Source organism: Phoenix dactylifera, chromosome 9 (genome assembly GCF_009389715.1).
Source record: "Phoenix dactylifera cultivar Barhee BC4 chromosome 9, palm_55x_up_171113_PBpolish2nd_filt_p, whole genome shotgun sequence".
Lineage (NCBI taxonomy): Eukaryota > Viridiplantae > Streptophyta > Magnoliopsida > Arecales > Arecaceae > Phoenix > Phoenix dactylifera.
The window spans coordinates 18,499,481-18,516,673 of NC_052400.1; the positions used below are offsets into that span (position 1 = coordinate 18,499,481).

At 39.5% G+C, this 17,193-nt stretch overlaps 2 protein-coding genes across 2 annotated transcripts; both read right to left on the bottom strand.

Moving 5' to 3' along the window:
* Positions 1-590: 590 nt before the first annotated feature.
* On the bottom strand, positions 591-3,153 carry LOC103704016 (GDSL esterase/lipase At5g45910-like). The gene is made up of 5 exons (XM_008787168.2): positions 2,741-3,153; positions 2,422-2,640; positions 2,137-2,288; positions 1,766-2,042; positions 591-1,062 (listed from the first exon to the last, which is right to left on the bottom strand). Exons 1-5 carry the CDS (start codon positions 2,976-2,978, stop codon positions 854-856), a joined length of 1,095 nt encoding a protein of 364 aa, XP_008785390.2. The 5' UTR covers positions 2,979-3,153; the 3' UTR covers positions 591-853.
* Positions 3,154-8,522: 5,369 nt separating this feature from the next.
* Positions 8,523-12,031, bottom strand: LOC103703937 (GDSL esterase/lipase At5g45910-like). Its single transcript, XM_008787056.4, has 5 exons — positions 11,752-12,031; positions 11,428-11,643; positions 11,196-11,344; positions 10,841-11,117; positions 8,523-9,029 (listed from the first exon to the last, which is right to left on the bottom strand). The coding sequence occupies exons 1-5, from the start codon at positions 11,984-11,986 to the stop codon at positions 8,773-8,775; spliced, it is 1,134 nt and encodes a 377-aa protein (XP_008785278.1). The 5' UTR covers positions 11,987-12,031; the 3' UTR covers positions 8,523-8,772.
* Positions 12,032-17,193: the final 5,162 nt, after the last annotated feature.

Genomic DNA, 17,193 nt, shown 5'->3' on the forward strand with positions numbered 1-17,193 from the left:
GATTTCTGCAAGAATATCCAAGCAAACTCTTGATATATTTTAATTTCTTTATAAGTTGGGGATAGACCAGCAATCCAAACGCATGCCCTCCCTCTTACGAATCTTGGAAATCTTTTGCTCTTCTTACACTGTAAAGAAAAACATGGTCTAATCTACCACAGATTACACAATATGATTCAAATGGAAATATTGAGGCCCTATTTACGACCCATATAAGTTTAACAAGAATAGTTAAAGTTTTCCATTTAGGCATTTTTTTCTCTTTAATTAGTCAAAACTATTGAAACCATCCATCCAAACATATTTAACCAAGTTAAAGAGGAGTAGGTATCAGAAGGTACATTTTAGTTTTTCTAAAATCCCGAAAGGCCGCCTTCTTTGCTGCTCCTCTACGGATGCGAAAAATTGTTTGGTTGAATAAGTTAGATAAGCAGACTTTATTCGAATTTCTGGAAGCTTCTTTGGCAAATCAAACAAGTATGGCCAACTCCGAAACTGCTGGATACAACTTCAAACCTACTAGAATAAACCTTGTACTCCGAAACCATGTTAAGGGAAGGCTCTATGAAGTACTAGGACACCTTAGGAAGTATTTTTATGTTTAATTGTATTCCCACAACCTTACTATAGATATCCACATGTAGATAGACCTTACCATCAATCCTGAAATAGGGATCCCATCCAAAATAATAAACAGAGATTTCTCTATTGGATAATTTAAACTCCGTAGTTATTCAACACAAAACAGACTTCAGTATTGTGCTGCAAATTTGGCTAAAGTGATGCATCCCCTGTTCCATGGTAATTGTGGCATACCACATTGGTCTCCATCTCGGACTCAAATGATGGTCTGTCACAAGGGTGGAGTAGTGTAGGGACCTTCAAGCAAGCCGGTGGCGATGAAGTGGTAAGCGGCTTCCGTCAAGTGAAAGCCGTCCCAGTTCACATACGATGAAGGGTGCGAGCACACCGTCGAGCTCGGCTGCCCACACAGGGCCAGTGGGCTAAAATTGTAAGGGCCATCTCCACCACAGCAAGCCACAAAAATATTGCGCCCAAAGCCTGCCAAACATTTATAAAATTAGCAATATATATATATATATATATATCTTGTTCAGTATTGTATCGATTGCTAATCAGAGAAATCATATCCTATACAGTATGCACTGTATGGCCTTGCACGCTGTCAATCATAGACATTCCTTCCTATAGTGGTGCATTAAGATGAATGCATGACGAATTGCCTAGGAACCCTCAAAGTCGTGGATGCAAACCCTAATTTCGAACTTCACTTGCAATCGGGACGTCTCACCCCCAATATGTGTACTGAATTGCCTAGGAACACAAACAAGCACATCCATCAACGGAGGTCGAATTCTAGCAGCGAATGAGAATAGAGGGTGGTCGTTTTCGTCTCTTGACTTTTTGTGGAGGAAATCTAATTCCCGTGTTTTTTAGTGTGACATAAAAATATGGTGCTATTATAGATGGGAACATAGGCCAAATGACAATTGGAAGTATTAGTCACAGATGCCATAAACTTCTAAATGAGAGAGATGCACATGACATTAGGTTTGCTAGGTTGAGCTGGCCAGAGGTACTGTGGGACATAGCTCAACACAGGAAGGCATTGGCCCAAGCAGGGACCAGCCCGTGCTTGTCTGAAGGCTACAGTAGCGGTGAATAATTACAGTATTCTTAAAGAAAGATTAAAACTGATTACGAATAGATTAATATATTCATATAGCCGAAGAAGAAAGCTCACCGAAATGCTGTGGAGAGCGTGAGATCGGATTAGATGCACCATAGTAGTCGGCGTACATAATTCTCGCCCGTGGATACTTTCTCCGGAGCTCGTCCAATGCCCGGCGAAGCAAGGCATTGTGGTACTTGGCAAACCCGTTGAGCCACCTGAGGCACCCGGTCCTTGGGTCGTAGTCCTCTCTGTTTGGGCTGTTAAATACCGTCAAGTATGCCGAGGAGCACCCGAATGGTAGAATCCCGGGCACCAACAAATTCACGGCACCATTCTTGATCAAGCTCTGCACAACCATCCATAGCTCTAAAATGTGGTAGAAAGGTGTACATGGCGAGTTTATTACATGAAAGAATTTAAGGTGGAGTTTGCATACATACTTCAATGGCTGCGACAATGGCTCCAATGACCTTAGGAACATATGGTTTCACTTCCTTTGGGCTTTTGCCACCGAGGAGGAAAAAATAATTATAATCATTCCCCCCTATCTCTCCAACGACAAACAGAGACTTACTGAAATGGTCAGCACAAGCTGCAAGCATTTCCCATATGGTTAACTAATTAACAATGGTTCCTAAGATTTAATTATCTTATGTATTTATTCTTTGTCAGAGAAGACAGAATTCCAGACCGACGGATTAGTGTGAATTAATAATACCTATTACCTGTTGCTGTATTGCAGAGGGAAGGCTTCAACCTCTCAAACCACCGGAGCTGGGTGCTCAGGGACAGATTAGTGAGAGGAAAGCCGTCACCGCCCAACAGCCCATGGAAGACGGCAGGGTCCAGCGCTGCAGCACCTGCGACGGCGAAGTTCACTCCTTGCTGAATGTTTTGCCCATGAGCTAAGTAAGGCGGAAGCAATGGGAGGCCAAATGCAGTTGCTGCATTAATTTAGAACAACAAAAAAAAAAACTTGGGGAGGTTAAACAAGTCGAGCTCTGAAAGACAACTTGGTTAAGAAACATTAGAAATGAGGATTACCTATGAAGTCCACGATCAAGCGGCCATCACAGCAGCGGCCAGTGGGATGCCTAAAAAACGTCATGCCGTAAGGGAGCCTCCCAAATGCAGGGCTGCTGGACTTGGAGAAGATAAGAGCATTCCCGGTGTCGGCAAGGGAGTCGCCGAAGCTAAATATTGAAGTGTAGTTCAGTAGGGTAGAGTGGGAGATATGGAAGATGGAGAAGAGAAGGATGGAGGTGAGCATTTGGAGTTTCATGTGGAGAGGAGGAGAGGATTTGGAGAACTTGGATGGATTGGAGTGGGGCAGAGAATGAGCCCCCTCCCCGCTTTATCTTTTCTTTTGGAAATTCCTCGTTCTCCTCAGTGGAGGATGGCTTCAATGAGTAATTAATTTCACCTGTACTCGGTATGGCATTGCGGAGTTGGTTGGGGGATGGGGATGGTTGGATAGTTATTTTCATCATTTAATTACGTGGATTATAATTTATATGGGCCAAGAAGGAATTTATTCGAACAAGGTAATGCTATCGGCTGGCTGCCAAGAAGGATTCTGCCAACATAATGAAATAGACACAAAAGTCCAGAAAAGCTAAAGCACTTAGAGGAAATTCAGAATCAGTATATGCGATCATAGGTGATGTTGTGGAAATAAAGGCTTTCAAACTTAGTTTCACATTGGCTGAACAGCGAAAAGGTCTGTCTTAAATGAAAGGCTCGATTATCCTTCTCAGGAGGCATCTTTTAAAAGATAAAACCGTGAGGAAAGTAAGTTGCTCACGACACGCGTCGCACGATACATACGTACTTCTTCAAAGTGGACAATACCTTATGTGGGGACGCAGTCTTCTTTTTCTGTTCCAGTTCGGTGGGGGCTAAGGTCTGAGGTCGGAAAAACCCCGACCTCAACAATGGCGCGCTATGTAGGGGCCTTTGACCTCGGCACAAACCTTTCCGATGTGGGAGCTGATGTTGTGGAAATAAAGGGTCTCGGACTTAGTCCCACATCGACTGAATAGCGAAAAGGTCTGTGTCTTAAATGGAGGGCTCGATTACCCTTCCTTTAGAAGGCGCCCTTAGGGCAAAACTGTAAGGGGAGTAAGCTGCCCACGACGCGCGTCGCGTGATACGTACGCACTTCTCCAAAGCGGACAATACCTTCTGTGGGAACGCAGTCTTTTTTTCCTGTTCCAATTTGGTGGGGGCTAAGATCTGAGGTCAGAAAAATTTCTTTTCCCCGACCTCAACAATAGGTATCGATACCTAAGCAAATCTTTTTGATGATTAAGTTTTGTTCTGTTTTGTTGTTTGCCTTTTTAAAGCCAGTCATCCTAGTATATTGGATACATAAATCATTAGATATGATAGATTTTAAGAGGCCAAACAAAAATCTTGATAGTTAAGACTCTTTTCATTTAAAGCCAACCACCCCGGTGTATTAGACTCGGATCTAAGTTCCACAGGACATGAATATGTTTATATGGAAGCTACGAAATTCTCATGTTCATATTTTTAATCAAGGCAAAAGACTCACTTAAGCCAACCGGGTGACCTTTATACCATGTTACATGAACCTACTAGCCTGGTTATCTATCAACCCCCCCGCACCAAGACTTAAAATTTACCACATCTATGACATTGACATATGCACCAATAATCATGAAGTCAACAAGAGTATTTGCTTTAAAAAGTAATACTTGATCTTGAATGCAAGTGGATCATGTATCATATTCTTGGACCAAATGAACCTCATAAACACCAAAGGAGCTCACCAAATTTCAGGGTTTTGAGCACATTTCTAACCAAGCAAAGTGCAACTCGATTTGCTTTAATTTGAGAAAAACCTGAAGGATTTCAAAGTTCTCTTGTATCTTTAAATAAACAGAAGTCGATATAATACTTCGGATTGGTTAAGCCAATAGCTGTGGGCTATAGTAGGCTTGACTGTTATATGAAGAAAATTTCTACAAGCCATTCTTTTCTTTTTCTTTTTTATTTTAAAATAAATTTAGTTTTTCAGAAGAACAAATGTCTACCATATTTCTTCTCATCATAAAGTGAACAAAAGTTTAGAGAACCGTTCCAATCGCCAATAAATATGTAAATAGATCTAAAAGATCAAGAAACCAAGCCCAATCCTCTCATTGGTCAACTTAGACACCAAGAGTGGAGCAGATGCCCTATAGCAGCAATATGCATTATAGTTAGGCAAATTTGAATTCTTTTACTTTGATATATAGCTCTTGTAAGGATCCGTGTGGATGTGTATCCTACATCGGTTATTCGTCGAGAAAATTTTGGATACTTATACAAGACTAAAAAACAAAAAAAATTAACTTCCGACTAATCATTTGAATGAGGTTTTAGATTGTGATAAATAGTATCAGAGCGAAGTTGGCTTATAGCCTATATAGATTAAGGGACACTGAAATACAGATTCATAGAGGTTAACTACGGGCCGATTGTAGTGCTTGTGATTAGATTTAAATTAATTTGAACTCTTAGCCTGACGAGGACGTCAGGACTTGAACAAGGAGAGTATGTGAGAACCCATATAGATGTGTGTTTAATCCCACATTGGTTATTCTTCGAGGAGACTTGTGATCACTTTGGGTGAGGTCTTATGTTGTTATAATTCTTGATCTCAAAAATGCTGCCGTAACATATTGGTTGGCTTTCCTATATTTATCATCCCATCATGCAATAAATTGTGCGGTACCTCTTATGGGATATGGATGAACTATCTATCACATCCCCCAGTCATGAGACATGTTTTCATTTTTTTTTCATTTTGTAATGTACCATCAATTGTATAACGGGTCTCCATGCAATCCTTCTTGAAGTATGGAACTATGGATGGAACAAAATTTTCATCTTCCACCAAAATATTTGCTAAGAAGGATAGACAAGTACCATGTTAAAACAACATTAATTCCTATAGTGATAGCAGGCAGCTTCAGTTACACAAATGCCGTACGAATTTGTTTAAGGAGTCCTTGAACGCGTGCAGCAAGCTCTTAAGACCCCATTGCTAAACCTAAACAATAATTAAAGAGTTTGAAATGGATATCCTTGCAGTATACAAGCATAAGTTGCGTGGGAGACAAAAGCATCTTTGTCTCATAATTGACCTTCCGTTATGGCGTTATGATGACAAAGTGCGACATTCAGTTTGTCCCTCCACATTTGTGACTCGTAGCCTCCAAGTCGCAATCACCAGGAAACATATTACCACGCCAGAAGCTTTCATCAGGCCAAGCTATCCTTTGCCCAGTGATGAAATAAGGACCTGATTTTAAGCCGAGATTGGGTTGGCTTCCTCTACAGACGGAATTTTTCATCACTGTTTCCTCTTACCACATGAGATCCGGGTACTAGTTTTGGAAATGGAGAGTGTTCCCCAAAATGTTTTGGCCAGTGTGCGATCGGGGCACTTGTTTTGCAGCTGATCGAGAGCCCGGCGGAACAACGCATTGTGGTATTTCAAAAAATTATCGAGCCTCGAGGCATCCATTTCTCACAAAAGTTGGTTCTATCTATAACAACTTAAGGCCTCATCTAAAAAGACTAGTTGGAAGGTATTTTATCGATATGGGACTAAATAAATATCCGCACGGATCCTCACATACTCCCTCCATTCAAGCCCTAACGTGCTTATCATGCTAAGAGTTTAAATCCATTCAAATCTATCCCAAGCACCATAATTGGCCTGCAGTCAGCCTCCATAAACTCATGCTTCAATGTCCCCTAGTCCTACGTTGTTACAAATGATATCAAAGTGAGCCCAACTATGACCTAAATGGGCTAGAGGATACTGCAATACAGGTTTAATTAGATTTATAGTACTTATGATTGGATTTGAATGGATTTGGATTCTTAGCCTAGTGAGAAAAATCAAATTTGAACAATGGAGTATACGAGGATTCGTGTGAGTGTGTGTTCAGTATCACATCTGCTATGCAATATATAGATCCTAAATATTTATAGAGGACTAAGAAACTTAAATAATACCATCTATTTAGCTTTTTTAGATGAGGTCTTGGGTTGTTATAAAGACAATACAAATTTCATACATATTTTTTTTTTTTTTTTTTTGGGAAAGGAGGAGGAAACAAGAAGCTTCCCCAAATTTACTGATTAAGTAAAGAAGTTATGTCCAAGAGTATAAAAGAGGTGGAATACGAATATGCGAATAGATGGTTAGCAAGAGGGGTGATGCAATAGGCTATTTATGCCACATATTGCCAGGGCTTTCAATCAACTTCTTACAATACAGAGGCTCCCAAGAGTGAAGCGTATACAAAGCTTTTTGAAGAGTTGAGTAGATGGAAGACTTCTTTTTGGGGAAGATTCTTGCATTTCTTTCCCTTCATATCTTCCAACATAGGGCTACATAAAGTTGACCTTCCGCTCTCCATAACGATGGCTAAAATTTTCTACACCTCCAATCGGTCCAAAGATCATGAATGTCTGATGGTCAGCCTCTCAAGTTCAGCTGGATTTTGATAGAGTTCCATAGGCTATGTGTAAATGGGCATTTGATGAACAAGTAGGAGATACTCTCCACCCTCGATCTGCAAAGGGAGCATCTTGAGTTTTCTTGCCGACCTTTTCTAGCCAATACTTCCCCAATATAGAGTTTGTTTCTCAAAGCAAGCCAGAGAAATACTTTGATTTTTTCTAGAAGACAACCTTTTAAATAACTTTATGACAGAGGCAAATGAGACCACCATTGTTGATGAATCTATAGTAAGAGTCAACTGAAAAAATATACCAGCACCAATAAATATAGGTAGATGTTATACTTCGCCGCATTATTAGTGTGGGCGATATTCTGCAAGAACACATTAGTTTGGGACATGACATGGTTTTAAGTTTAACTAAATATTATTTATACTACCGAACGCTTGCTTGGATAATGCCACCTTTTACCATATGGCAAAGAGACGAGAATTTGATACCAAGCAGCATTAACCCCCCACTTTGATCCCCGATTAACAGCACCAATTGTCCGTGTCTGGTAGAAGGTGTTTGATCTCCCATTTTTCTGCTTCAGTGCGCTTCATTTCCTTTGGAAGGAGACTTTATAGCAGCTATCAATTAGATATGGATGTATACATGCATGTATATGTATAATGTTAGGATCCTTCCATGTTAATTTGAATGTGGATTAGATTTTTTTTTTTTTTTTTTGCTTGATGGTGAAAAAGGAGAGTATTGGAGCTAGGATTGTGAGGCCCAATAGTCCCACATCGGAAAGACTCATTCTAGAACCTGGGCATATGAGGTGGCTGTCTTCAAATCCTGCAGACGTGTTTTAGGTGGAAAATAAAATCGGAAAGAGGTCTGAACGGTGCGTGCGGCGCACGTGCGAGCTCCAAAACCGGACAATATCTGACAATGGAGCTCCATGTTCCTCCCTCATGTGGTCCCCACGTGGGCACTGGGGCCTCACGTGCTCCGCGGAAGCGGAGGCATGATATTTGATATTAGAGAAAATAAAACAGGTGAAGGAACTGAGCGGTGCGTGCGGCACGTGTGCAGACTCCGGAGCCAGACAATATCTGGCAGGAAAGCTCCATTTTCTCTCCTCATATGGCTCTCAAGTGGGCACTGGATGCCGCACGTGCTCCGCAGAGGTGGAGGCGTGACAGGAATCTTTCCCAAGGGCCACAAGTTCGAACTGAGACACACCCTGGACAAGGCCAGTCTCATGTTTCCCCCACAGTGATGGATATCTTGTCGGACAATGATGGAAATGTTGGAATTAGAAAGTGTTTCAAAGTTTTAGAGAGGTGTTAATAAAAAAAAAAAAGTAACCCTCAAAATTTAAAAAAAAGTTTGTGGTAACCTCCACTGATACAAGTCCTAACAGGAAATAGCGGCCACAATATCATTATTGATGGAATACAACGATGGCCACAATAAGAATTTTCAAGTCACTTTAAACAATGAAGTAAATTAACGGCAATCATATTATGTGGATCGCAACTCTAAAAGTGTTTTTTTTTTTGTATGTGTGCTTCGGGTGACTAATTGATACATGACATGTATTATTTTTTTGTTACGACGCTCGCAGAAGCTTTAGGAGAGCGGAGACTCATAAGCGGTGGGTCGGCATAGGGTCCTTCAAGCAAACCTTTGGCGATGAAGTGATGAGCAGCTTCGGTATAGTGAACACCATCCCAACTTGCATACGTTTCAGGATCATGGCACACGGTTGCATTCGATGTACCACACCTATTGGCCATATTGACATTATACTTGCTACGGTCCCCACAGCAAGCTTTTAGAGCCCCATGAGTAAATCCTACACCCATCAATCAGTAGTTAGGTTAGAGATATCTCTGCACGCTACAAACAATTTATTAGGTTGAAACATTAAAACTGCAATTAAGACTGCATATCAAGAATATGCACTCTTTAGTGCGACAAGCCCATGGACTTTCCATTTGATTCAAGAAAGGAATAAATAAAGCCCATGAATTTCGAGTATTATAAAGGGCTAATAAGTTGCCCGCTCTGCTCCTTCCTTGATAAGTTCTCTAATTTGATTTACTGAAATCTATTTTTTATAAAAAAAAAGTAAATTATAAAAACTTAAAGTTCTTCGGTTCTTATATCACTTAAAGCTAGTTTGGTCGTTTTCTAAATTTTTCTGATATGGTATTCAGGTCCATTTAAGTTAATAATTTAGCTAATATTGTGTAAAGTTATCATTAAAATATTGGATAACAATAATGAATATAATTTTTAAATTGACTAACACTATTTAACTGAGAAGGTTTTATAAATTATTAAATATCAATATAATACATACAAATTTTAAGATAAATTTTGTAATTTATTAAAAAAAACGGCTTTTGCATCCTGGAATCTATTAACTATTAAATTTGCTGTCGCATTCTCATGTCATATCAAATTAAAGTGTTTCTTCCGCACATGATCCGCTGGGAAGCTTGATGCTCTTGGATCCAGTTGCGAATGACGTCAATTTGATAATTTAACAGAATTAGTGAAGAAAAGACGGGTACCTCCACATCATCACCAGTCTTTATCTCAATCAAAAGTAAATAAAGGAAGAGAAGGATAGGAAGATTGCTTTTGAGCAATGATCGCCCTTTCTTTCTCAAAAAGCTAGAATGGCAACGTCATGAAAAATTAGGACTAGAAAAATTTAGAATTCTCCACTCTGCACAAGGTAGCTATCTCGTCACGGTAGCTGGGGACCACTATAGGTGACTTTTAAACCTATTTTATTTCACAAAATTTGTCGTGCTATTACTTCCCTGTCTCCAACTATTCATGTGGTCCTTTTTTCCTAATCATTTTCTTTCTGGTGGGACCCCTGTAAACGTGGATGGCCTGAGAAGTTAGGTCCACTGGCCAATTGGTTCCATCCGAGTATGTGGTCTCTAAAGTCGGCACCAGCTTGCAGTTGGAACGCAATGCATCATTAGGCAATTAGTATTTATTGCCACCCTACGACGAATCTCTCCCCATCCCACGAGTCACAGCCAAACACGCCACATAAAAAGATATTTTTTGTATCACGCTAAATGAGGGAGATACCGCTACAAGTATATTACAAGAATATATATATAAATATTCATTTTTAAAAAATATTTATATAAAATTTGATATTTAAAAATATATTTATGCCAAAAATATTATATATATATATATATACATGTTGCTCTATGATTGGATTAATCAAACTGATGCATCCAGTCCAACTAACAATATTCCTATTCGGTGTTGGTGGAATAACAAAGTGCCATCTCGGGACCACATCAGCAAGAGATTTTATATCTCATTAACTTACGAGTCAAGTCATTTTCTACGCAAAGCATGATTTTGCCTCGTCATCCTCCATATTTTTTAATTAATGAGTTAACACCGATTATGGTTAATTAAAAACGGTGGACGTCCTTCTAGTTCATCATGGAGCGACAACCTACCCTACAAGTGGTAGCGGCACAATTGACGAAAATGACCGTATATGTAGTCTACGTGATACGTACGAGCTACGTAAGTAGGGAGGTGAGTCCAAAGTAAGGGGCAGAGCGAAATGGACATCTACCATGGAGAATATCGCAAGCAAAGTGACCATAAACTTACCGAAGTTTTTGGGTGCGAGATTAAATCGAATTGCTGCAGCATAGAAGTCGGCATAGACGATCCTCGTCGATGGATACTTTTTCTGGAGCTTCTCCAATTCCCGGCGAAGCTTTTCGTTATGGTACCACGCCAGAGTGTTGTATTTCTTCATGCATCCGCTCCGACGACCGTAGTCCTCCTCGTGACGAGAACCATACAGCTTCAGGTACAACGGGAAGCATCCAATCGGAAAAACCCCCGGCACCACCAGATCCACCGCCCCGTGGTTGATCAACCGCTGCATGGTTTAAATTTGATGACCATCATGCCTAATCGCCACAATTGGATCTAGATTCGCTCTATGTTTCACCCTTACCTCGACACCCTCTGCAATCCCTCTGACGATTATTGGCACATTGGAGATCACTTGCTTGAGACCCTTGCCGGCGAAGAAGAAGGCGTTGTAATCGTTCCCTCCGAACTCTCCGACGACGAACAGACATCTACTGAAGTATTCCTTGCATTCTGCAAATGATTTGATGAATAGCTTTGTTAAGGCTGGTGGCTGCAATTGGTAGCAGAGGGGTTTTTTTAATGAAGTTTACTACCTGCCGCTGAGCTGCAGAGAGAAGGTTTCATGTCCTGGAACCAATCGATCTGGTCGTTTAGGGAACCGTTGACCCATACGGTGCTTTCGAGGCCTTTCTTGTGAAAGTAGCCGAAGCTCATGGCCGTGCCTCCCGTGATGGCAAAATTGGCTCCTTGATGGAAGTCGGTGTTGTGAGCTTTCGATGGCGGAAGCAGTGGGAGCCCAAAGGCCTCAGCTACATGATTAGAAGACAAATATCAGCAATTAGTCGTTGCAATTTGTTTCACGGCAAGGATTCGGGCACAAGATGTTTTTTTTAGAGGGGGAGAGTTTAGTTACATACTGATGAAGTCTATGACCAAGCGTCCGTCGGAGCAGCGGCCGGTGGGGCGGCGAAAGAAGGTCATGCCATATGGGGGGTGGGTTGTGGAGAGGATGGGATTAGGCCCGTCGACGAGGTGGTTGCCGGTGTCAGCGAGCGAATCGCCGAAGCTAAAGATAGCCGTGTAGGGTTCGGAGACAGAGAAGGAAAGATGGAGGCAGGAGAAGAGGAGGAAGATGAGGATGGAGGGCCTCATGGTAAAAGAGAGGGGCAAGGGAAAAAAGCAGTCGTTGACACTGCTGTATACCGGGCTGGGGGAATGGCTTTTATAGTGATTCCTTGGTTCTCTGTGACTTGTTTTTTTTTTTTTTTTTTGGTTCCCACCGCCTTCCGCTTGTCTTTGGTTAGTCGTACATTTCCACGAGACATTAGTTCGGAGACGCGGGTAGGTAAAGGCAGAAGAGGTCTGACCCGTCATCTTTAGCGATTCAATGACATTTTTCCAAACGCATTCGGACTTTCCCAGATCACATGATCTACCGCGCAAAACGCGGCACAAGACTGGATCCCCAGCGCCTATGACATTTTTTTTAATTTTTAATTTTTTTTTTTAATGATCAGGGAGGCAAAATGCCATCCGGCTTTTATTAATATATGAGAGAAAATAGTAGTTCGACTGATAACCTTTAATTTATCAAAAAATAAAAGATTCTTCAACCCTTAATAATTAATGAATATATGAGTTACACATATCAAGAAGGGGAACAAAGAGGAATCTGAAGCTCCCTCCTATAGGAAACATACTAGATGCCCTGCCAGTTGGCCAAAACACTGGAAATGGGTCGAACTAGGCCAGGCTGTGTGCTTGCTTGGGTACAAAATTACTTTTTTTAAGCTGTGAATTAGGTCTAAGCTTTGAAAATTATATTTAATTATAGTCTAAACCCAACCTAAACACAAGACCGGTCCTAAATCTAAATAAACTTGACTTGGATTAAGCTTGAATGGGCTTGACTCAAATTAAGCTTGAATGGTCATAAATCTAACTCAAGTAGCATGATCCGCATCAAATTGAGAGCATCAAAGATGTCAGCGAGGATAGTGGTGCCGGTGCTGAAGTAATGGAGGGCATGAAAGTGGAGGAGGAAGATGAGGGTGAGGGCGCAGATTTGGCGGTGAGGGAGCGAAGGAGGAAGGGGGAGGAGAGGGATAAGGTATGAGGAGTTGGGAAAGAAGGGGGTAGGGTGCAAGGAGTGGGGAAAGAAGAGGCTAAGGTACAATGATGGGGGGTGGAGGGGCCAAGCCATGGGGGTAGCCAAGTAGGGTTAGGAGTTTGGTTTGAAGCTGAGATATTTCTAATTTACGTTACTTCACATGGTAGTTCATTTGACAAATGCTGATATTATACCTAAGTGATGGCAATGTGTTAGGTCTTGTTTAGAATTGCTATTAACAATAGAGCTTTTGAAATTTTTGAAAGTAAAGCTCTTACAAAAAGCTATTTGGTATTTGATAACTACATTTCTAAAGTACTAGAAAACTTTAACATATGTTTCATAACCAAACTGATAAAATACTTTTGATATAACAAAATAACAATAAAGGACAATACATAGTATTGTACACGATAGAGTATAACAAAATTTAATATTAGATATTATTATATATTAAAACATTATTACATCGTATGATATTATTATAATATAATATATTTGATATATTTATAGAATATAATATGATATGATATAATAAGATATAGCATGATTTGATATAATATAATATAGTAATGTATTATTATATTATTATATTCTTATAAAAATATAATGTAATATAATAATGTAATAGCATAACATAACATAATATAATATATTTATAGTATCATAATATATATGATATGATATAACAAAATATCATATCATGTATATATTTGTTCATGAGCATTTTAGTCACCATAAAAATTTTACTAAAGCTAGAATAGCTTCTTGACATTTTTAAGAAAGTACTTTCAAGGAGAATCTCAATATTGGAGCTTCCTCCAAATAGATTTTTTTTCATCTTTTGGCAAAACTTAAATAACTTTCAAATTTTTTTTTCCAGTACCATTATGCCATCCAAAAATATTTTCACAGAGCTAGAAAGTACTTTTTGACTCTCAAAAAGTATTACCAAATGAGGTCTTATTAGATTAACTAAACTAACTTACTTGGTAGGCAAAGAACAGTAGTTGATAAATACGAATTGAACCATTTGATCGTTGAGAGGCTAGCTCTTACAATCGCTTTCTTTCGAATAATCTTACCTAATCTTTTCTTTATTTATACTCTAAATAATCTTACATCTCTATCATGTATTTCTACCATCAGTAGACCCAGTGAATTCCTTCCTTTATGCATTTGTTTTTCCTTACAAAATTACTATTTATTTATTCCTCCAGTACATAACATTTCTTTTTAGAATGAGTAAGGGCCTCAGAGGGGATGAAATGTTCCCCTCCCACCTTTATTAAAAGGTGGTACTAATTACAAGAGTCAGCTCATAGATTGGCAGATCGCAGAATGGTCGTCACGGTGTGTCTCCTTGCATTATGAACCCCAGGAACAAAATAATCTTTAGTGCAGCGGCCATGACTGAACTAGGAGAGGATCTTTTGCCCGAGAAAATTCTAAAATTGTGCGTTTTCCAAACTTGACAGCGGACAGCCAAAGATAATTGATCTCATGCCCTTGCTATCCTGCTTTTAACTTGGCTGCTTCCTCATTGCTATTCTAAATTCTAGTGCGTTTTTAAAAAAATATTTGTGAAATTGTTCTGAATTTTCAGGCAATAAATACTCCTGCTTATTGGTTTGGATGAGTTTCCTTCCTCCACTGATTACTAAACAATTGGTTTGAAATTATCTAGTTTTTTTTTCTTGCATCTGTTTCTCTTCTCTCTTAACAATGTATCTCATCTCTGCCCCTCATCTTTGTTGTAAAAAAGATTAATCTTCAATAAAAGCCAAGTGGCTTCTTTCTGCCTCTCCTTTACATCAAAAAAGAAAGCATGCCCCAAGAGTAGTCGAGATGTATTTTACAAACAGATTGCGAGCAAACAAGTTATTAGCATTTTCAGCACCAAGACCACAAGGACTATAAAATACAAACACTCCATGCTTTAATTTTTATGCTGTCCCATTAAGTTATAAAATATTTATATACTAATAGTTTGGAAATTAAAGATATGTATAAAACTGATAGATATGTGTATATAAATAAAATTGGGCAATCAACCGAGATGGGGTTGGATTGGGTCTTAAAACATCAAACCTAGACCCAGCAAAAATTTCAATAAGTCTTAATTTTGCATCCATATCGAATTCATTCATCAACAGATTAGGGCTAGATTTGGGTTTAGACTAGATTGGGTATCAGAGTTGTAGATTGGAGATGTGGTCCTGCATACATTAGTTCCATTAGGTGAGGACAAAATGGGTTGACCCTCAAATAGGATTAGAAAAGTCAACAGGCTAATGTCATGTTGCTAAATTTGGGTTTGAGTTTTTGGGTCAGCTCTATTCCAAATTGTACGTGCTCTCTCTAGTTTTTGGCGTATTGCTATTCGCGTCACTATCATTTCATCAAAAAGTTAGTTGATGATAGTTACCAAAAAATAAGTTGATGAAAAGGGCTTCTCATGGATCAAAATTTAGTTTTTGCTTCAAATTGATTAACATTTAAGTAGAATTGAATGCTCTACAAAGTGCATTATGAAGATATTAACATTTTACAAAATAAAGATCAAGAAATGTAAGGTAGATTATTGACTTTGAGTGCCTCGATTACCACCATTTTAGAAAAAAATGAGTGGATTATTTTTGCAATGCAACTTGGTTTGCAAAGCCACGTTAGTGATGCCTATTGCCGCCAAAATGCCCCCCCGACCACAAGACGCCTTAAGACTGGTGCTAATGAGTTCTATAAAGATTTAGGTCAAGCTTGCAAAGTTGGTCCAAGCTTTCTACTGGTCAAGCTCCAAGCTGAAGATGAAGTGGTCGACGGTAGGGATGATCATAGGCCAAGCCTTAGGCCTACACTCTAGTTATTTTTAATCAGACTTCGGGCCGAGCTTATGTAAAATTTGATATTTTCTATGCCCAAGATTGGCTCATGATCAACTTCAGTCGACGGTGACCGTGCTCAAATGAGGATTTCAATGCTTGTTCTCCAACTTGAAACAGAAATTCAGTTGTTGGAGTCTATTCGGTGGGGAATCCTCCGAAGTCTAAGTCATGCAACAATCTTAGGAAAATAGTGGATAGTTGAGAGAGACATGACAATGTAAGTACGGTGAATATAAAAAAAAAACATACATGGAGGTCTCCAAGGTGCTCCTTATATAAGCAAGGGTCGGCATTAGATGCCGAGTATAATTACATGTTCTAATTACTTGGTGACCATCCACACATATGCATGTAGGGCCTAACTACGCGTGATCGCGGGCTGGGCTATTTTGGGTAGCCGTTGGACAGAATTTAAATGGTGTCGCGAATGTTTTTAATGAAGGACACATAGCGAACCTCTATTGATGGGCATGTTTTTAATGAGGGACACGTGGCGAACTTCTATTGATCAGCATGTCCATGTTGGCAGACATCGATTCCGAGGCATATCACTACCAATATGTGATTTTGTCCAGATTTATATACAAATTGTCAAACTGAACCCCATCAGCCATTATTTTTGTTTCGTCATTCTTCTTCTTTGTTTTGTAAAAGAATCACCACCATCCATCAGCTGGTTCACTCTTGAATTATTAAAGAGGGCTGGCATCTGGTTCACTTTGAAAAAGCTTTCTGTTAAGTTTTTAAACTCTTATTTTAGGGTATTTTGAGGACTTCCTTGGTGAGCTTTTGACAGCAAAGCCTTAGAAGGCCGAAAAACAAGGGCAAGGGGGTTGAGCCTAAAAATACGAGATGTAACCCTGAAGACAGTTTAAAAATATTTAGTTCAATAACAATATAAGAATACTAGACATCGATTATGGGTTGCTCTAAGTAGTTCGAAGACGTCAAGCATTGGGAAGGATGTGAAAACTTCGAAGAGACAGAGATAAACCAAGAGATATATTAAGTGGGTTAAAATATTTTCTGAGAGCATAATTATCAAGTTAAGTTATATTTTTTAAAATTTTAAAGAGATATTATACAAGGAATAAAGAGTCACCGCCTTCTTTGTTCTAAAAATCAGAACGAGACATATGCTATAATTCATAAATGTAAGCCTTAACGACTGACTCCAAGACAGAAGTCTTTAAGACTATTTCTTACTGTCTTGCCTTGAGGCATAAGCTTTTCCTAGTCTCCCTTCGCTAATTGACGTAGCCTAACGGTGGGATGAGCCACGTCTCCCTCTGTCTCTGTGTGTGTGTGTTTGATGTGCCTAATTTCTTGCAGCAAGATCCTGACTGTACGCCAGCTTCATTTTG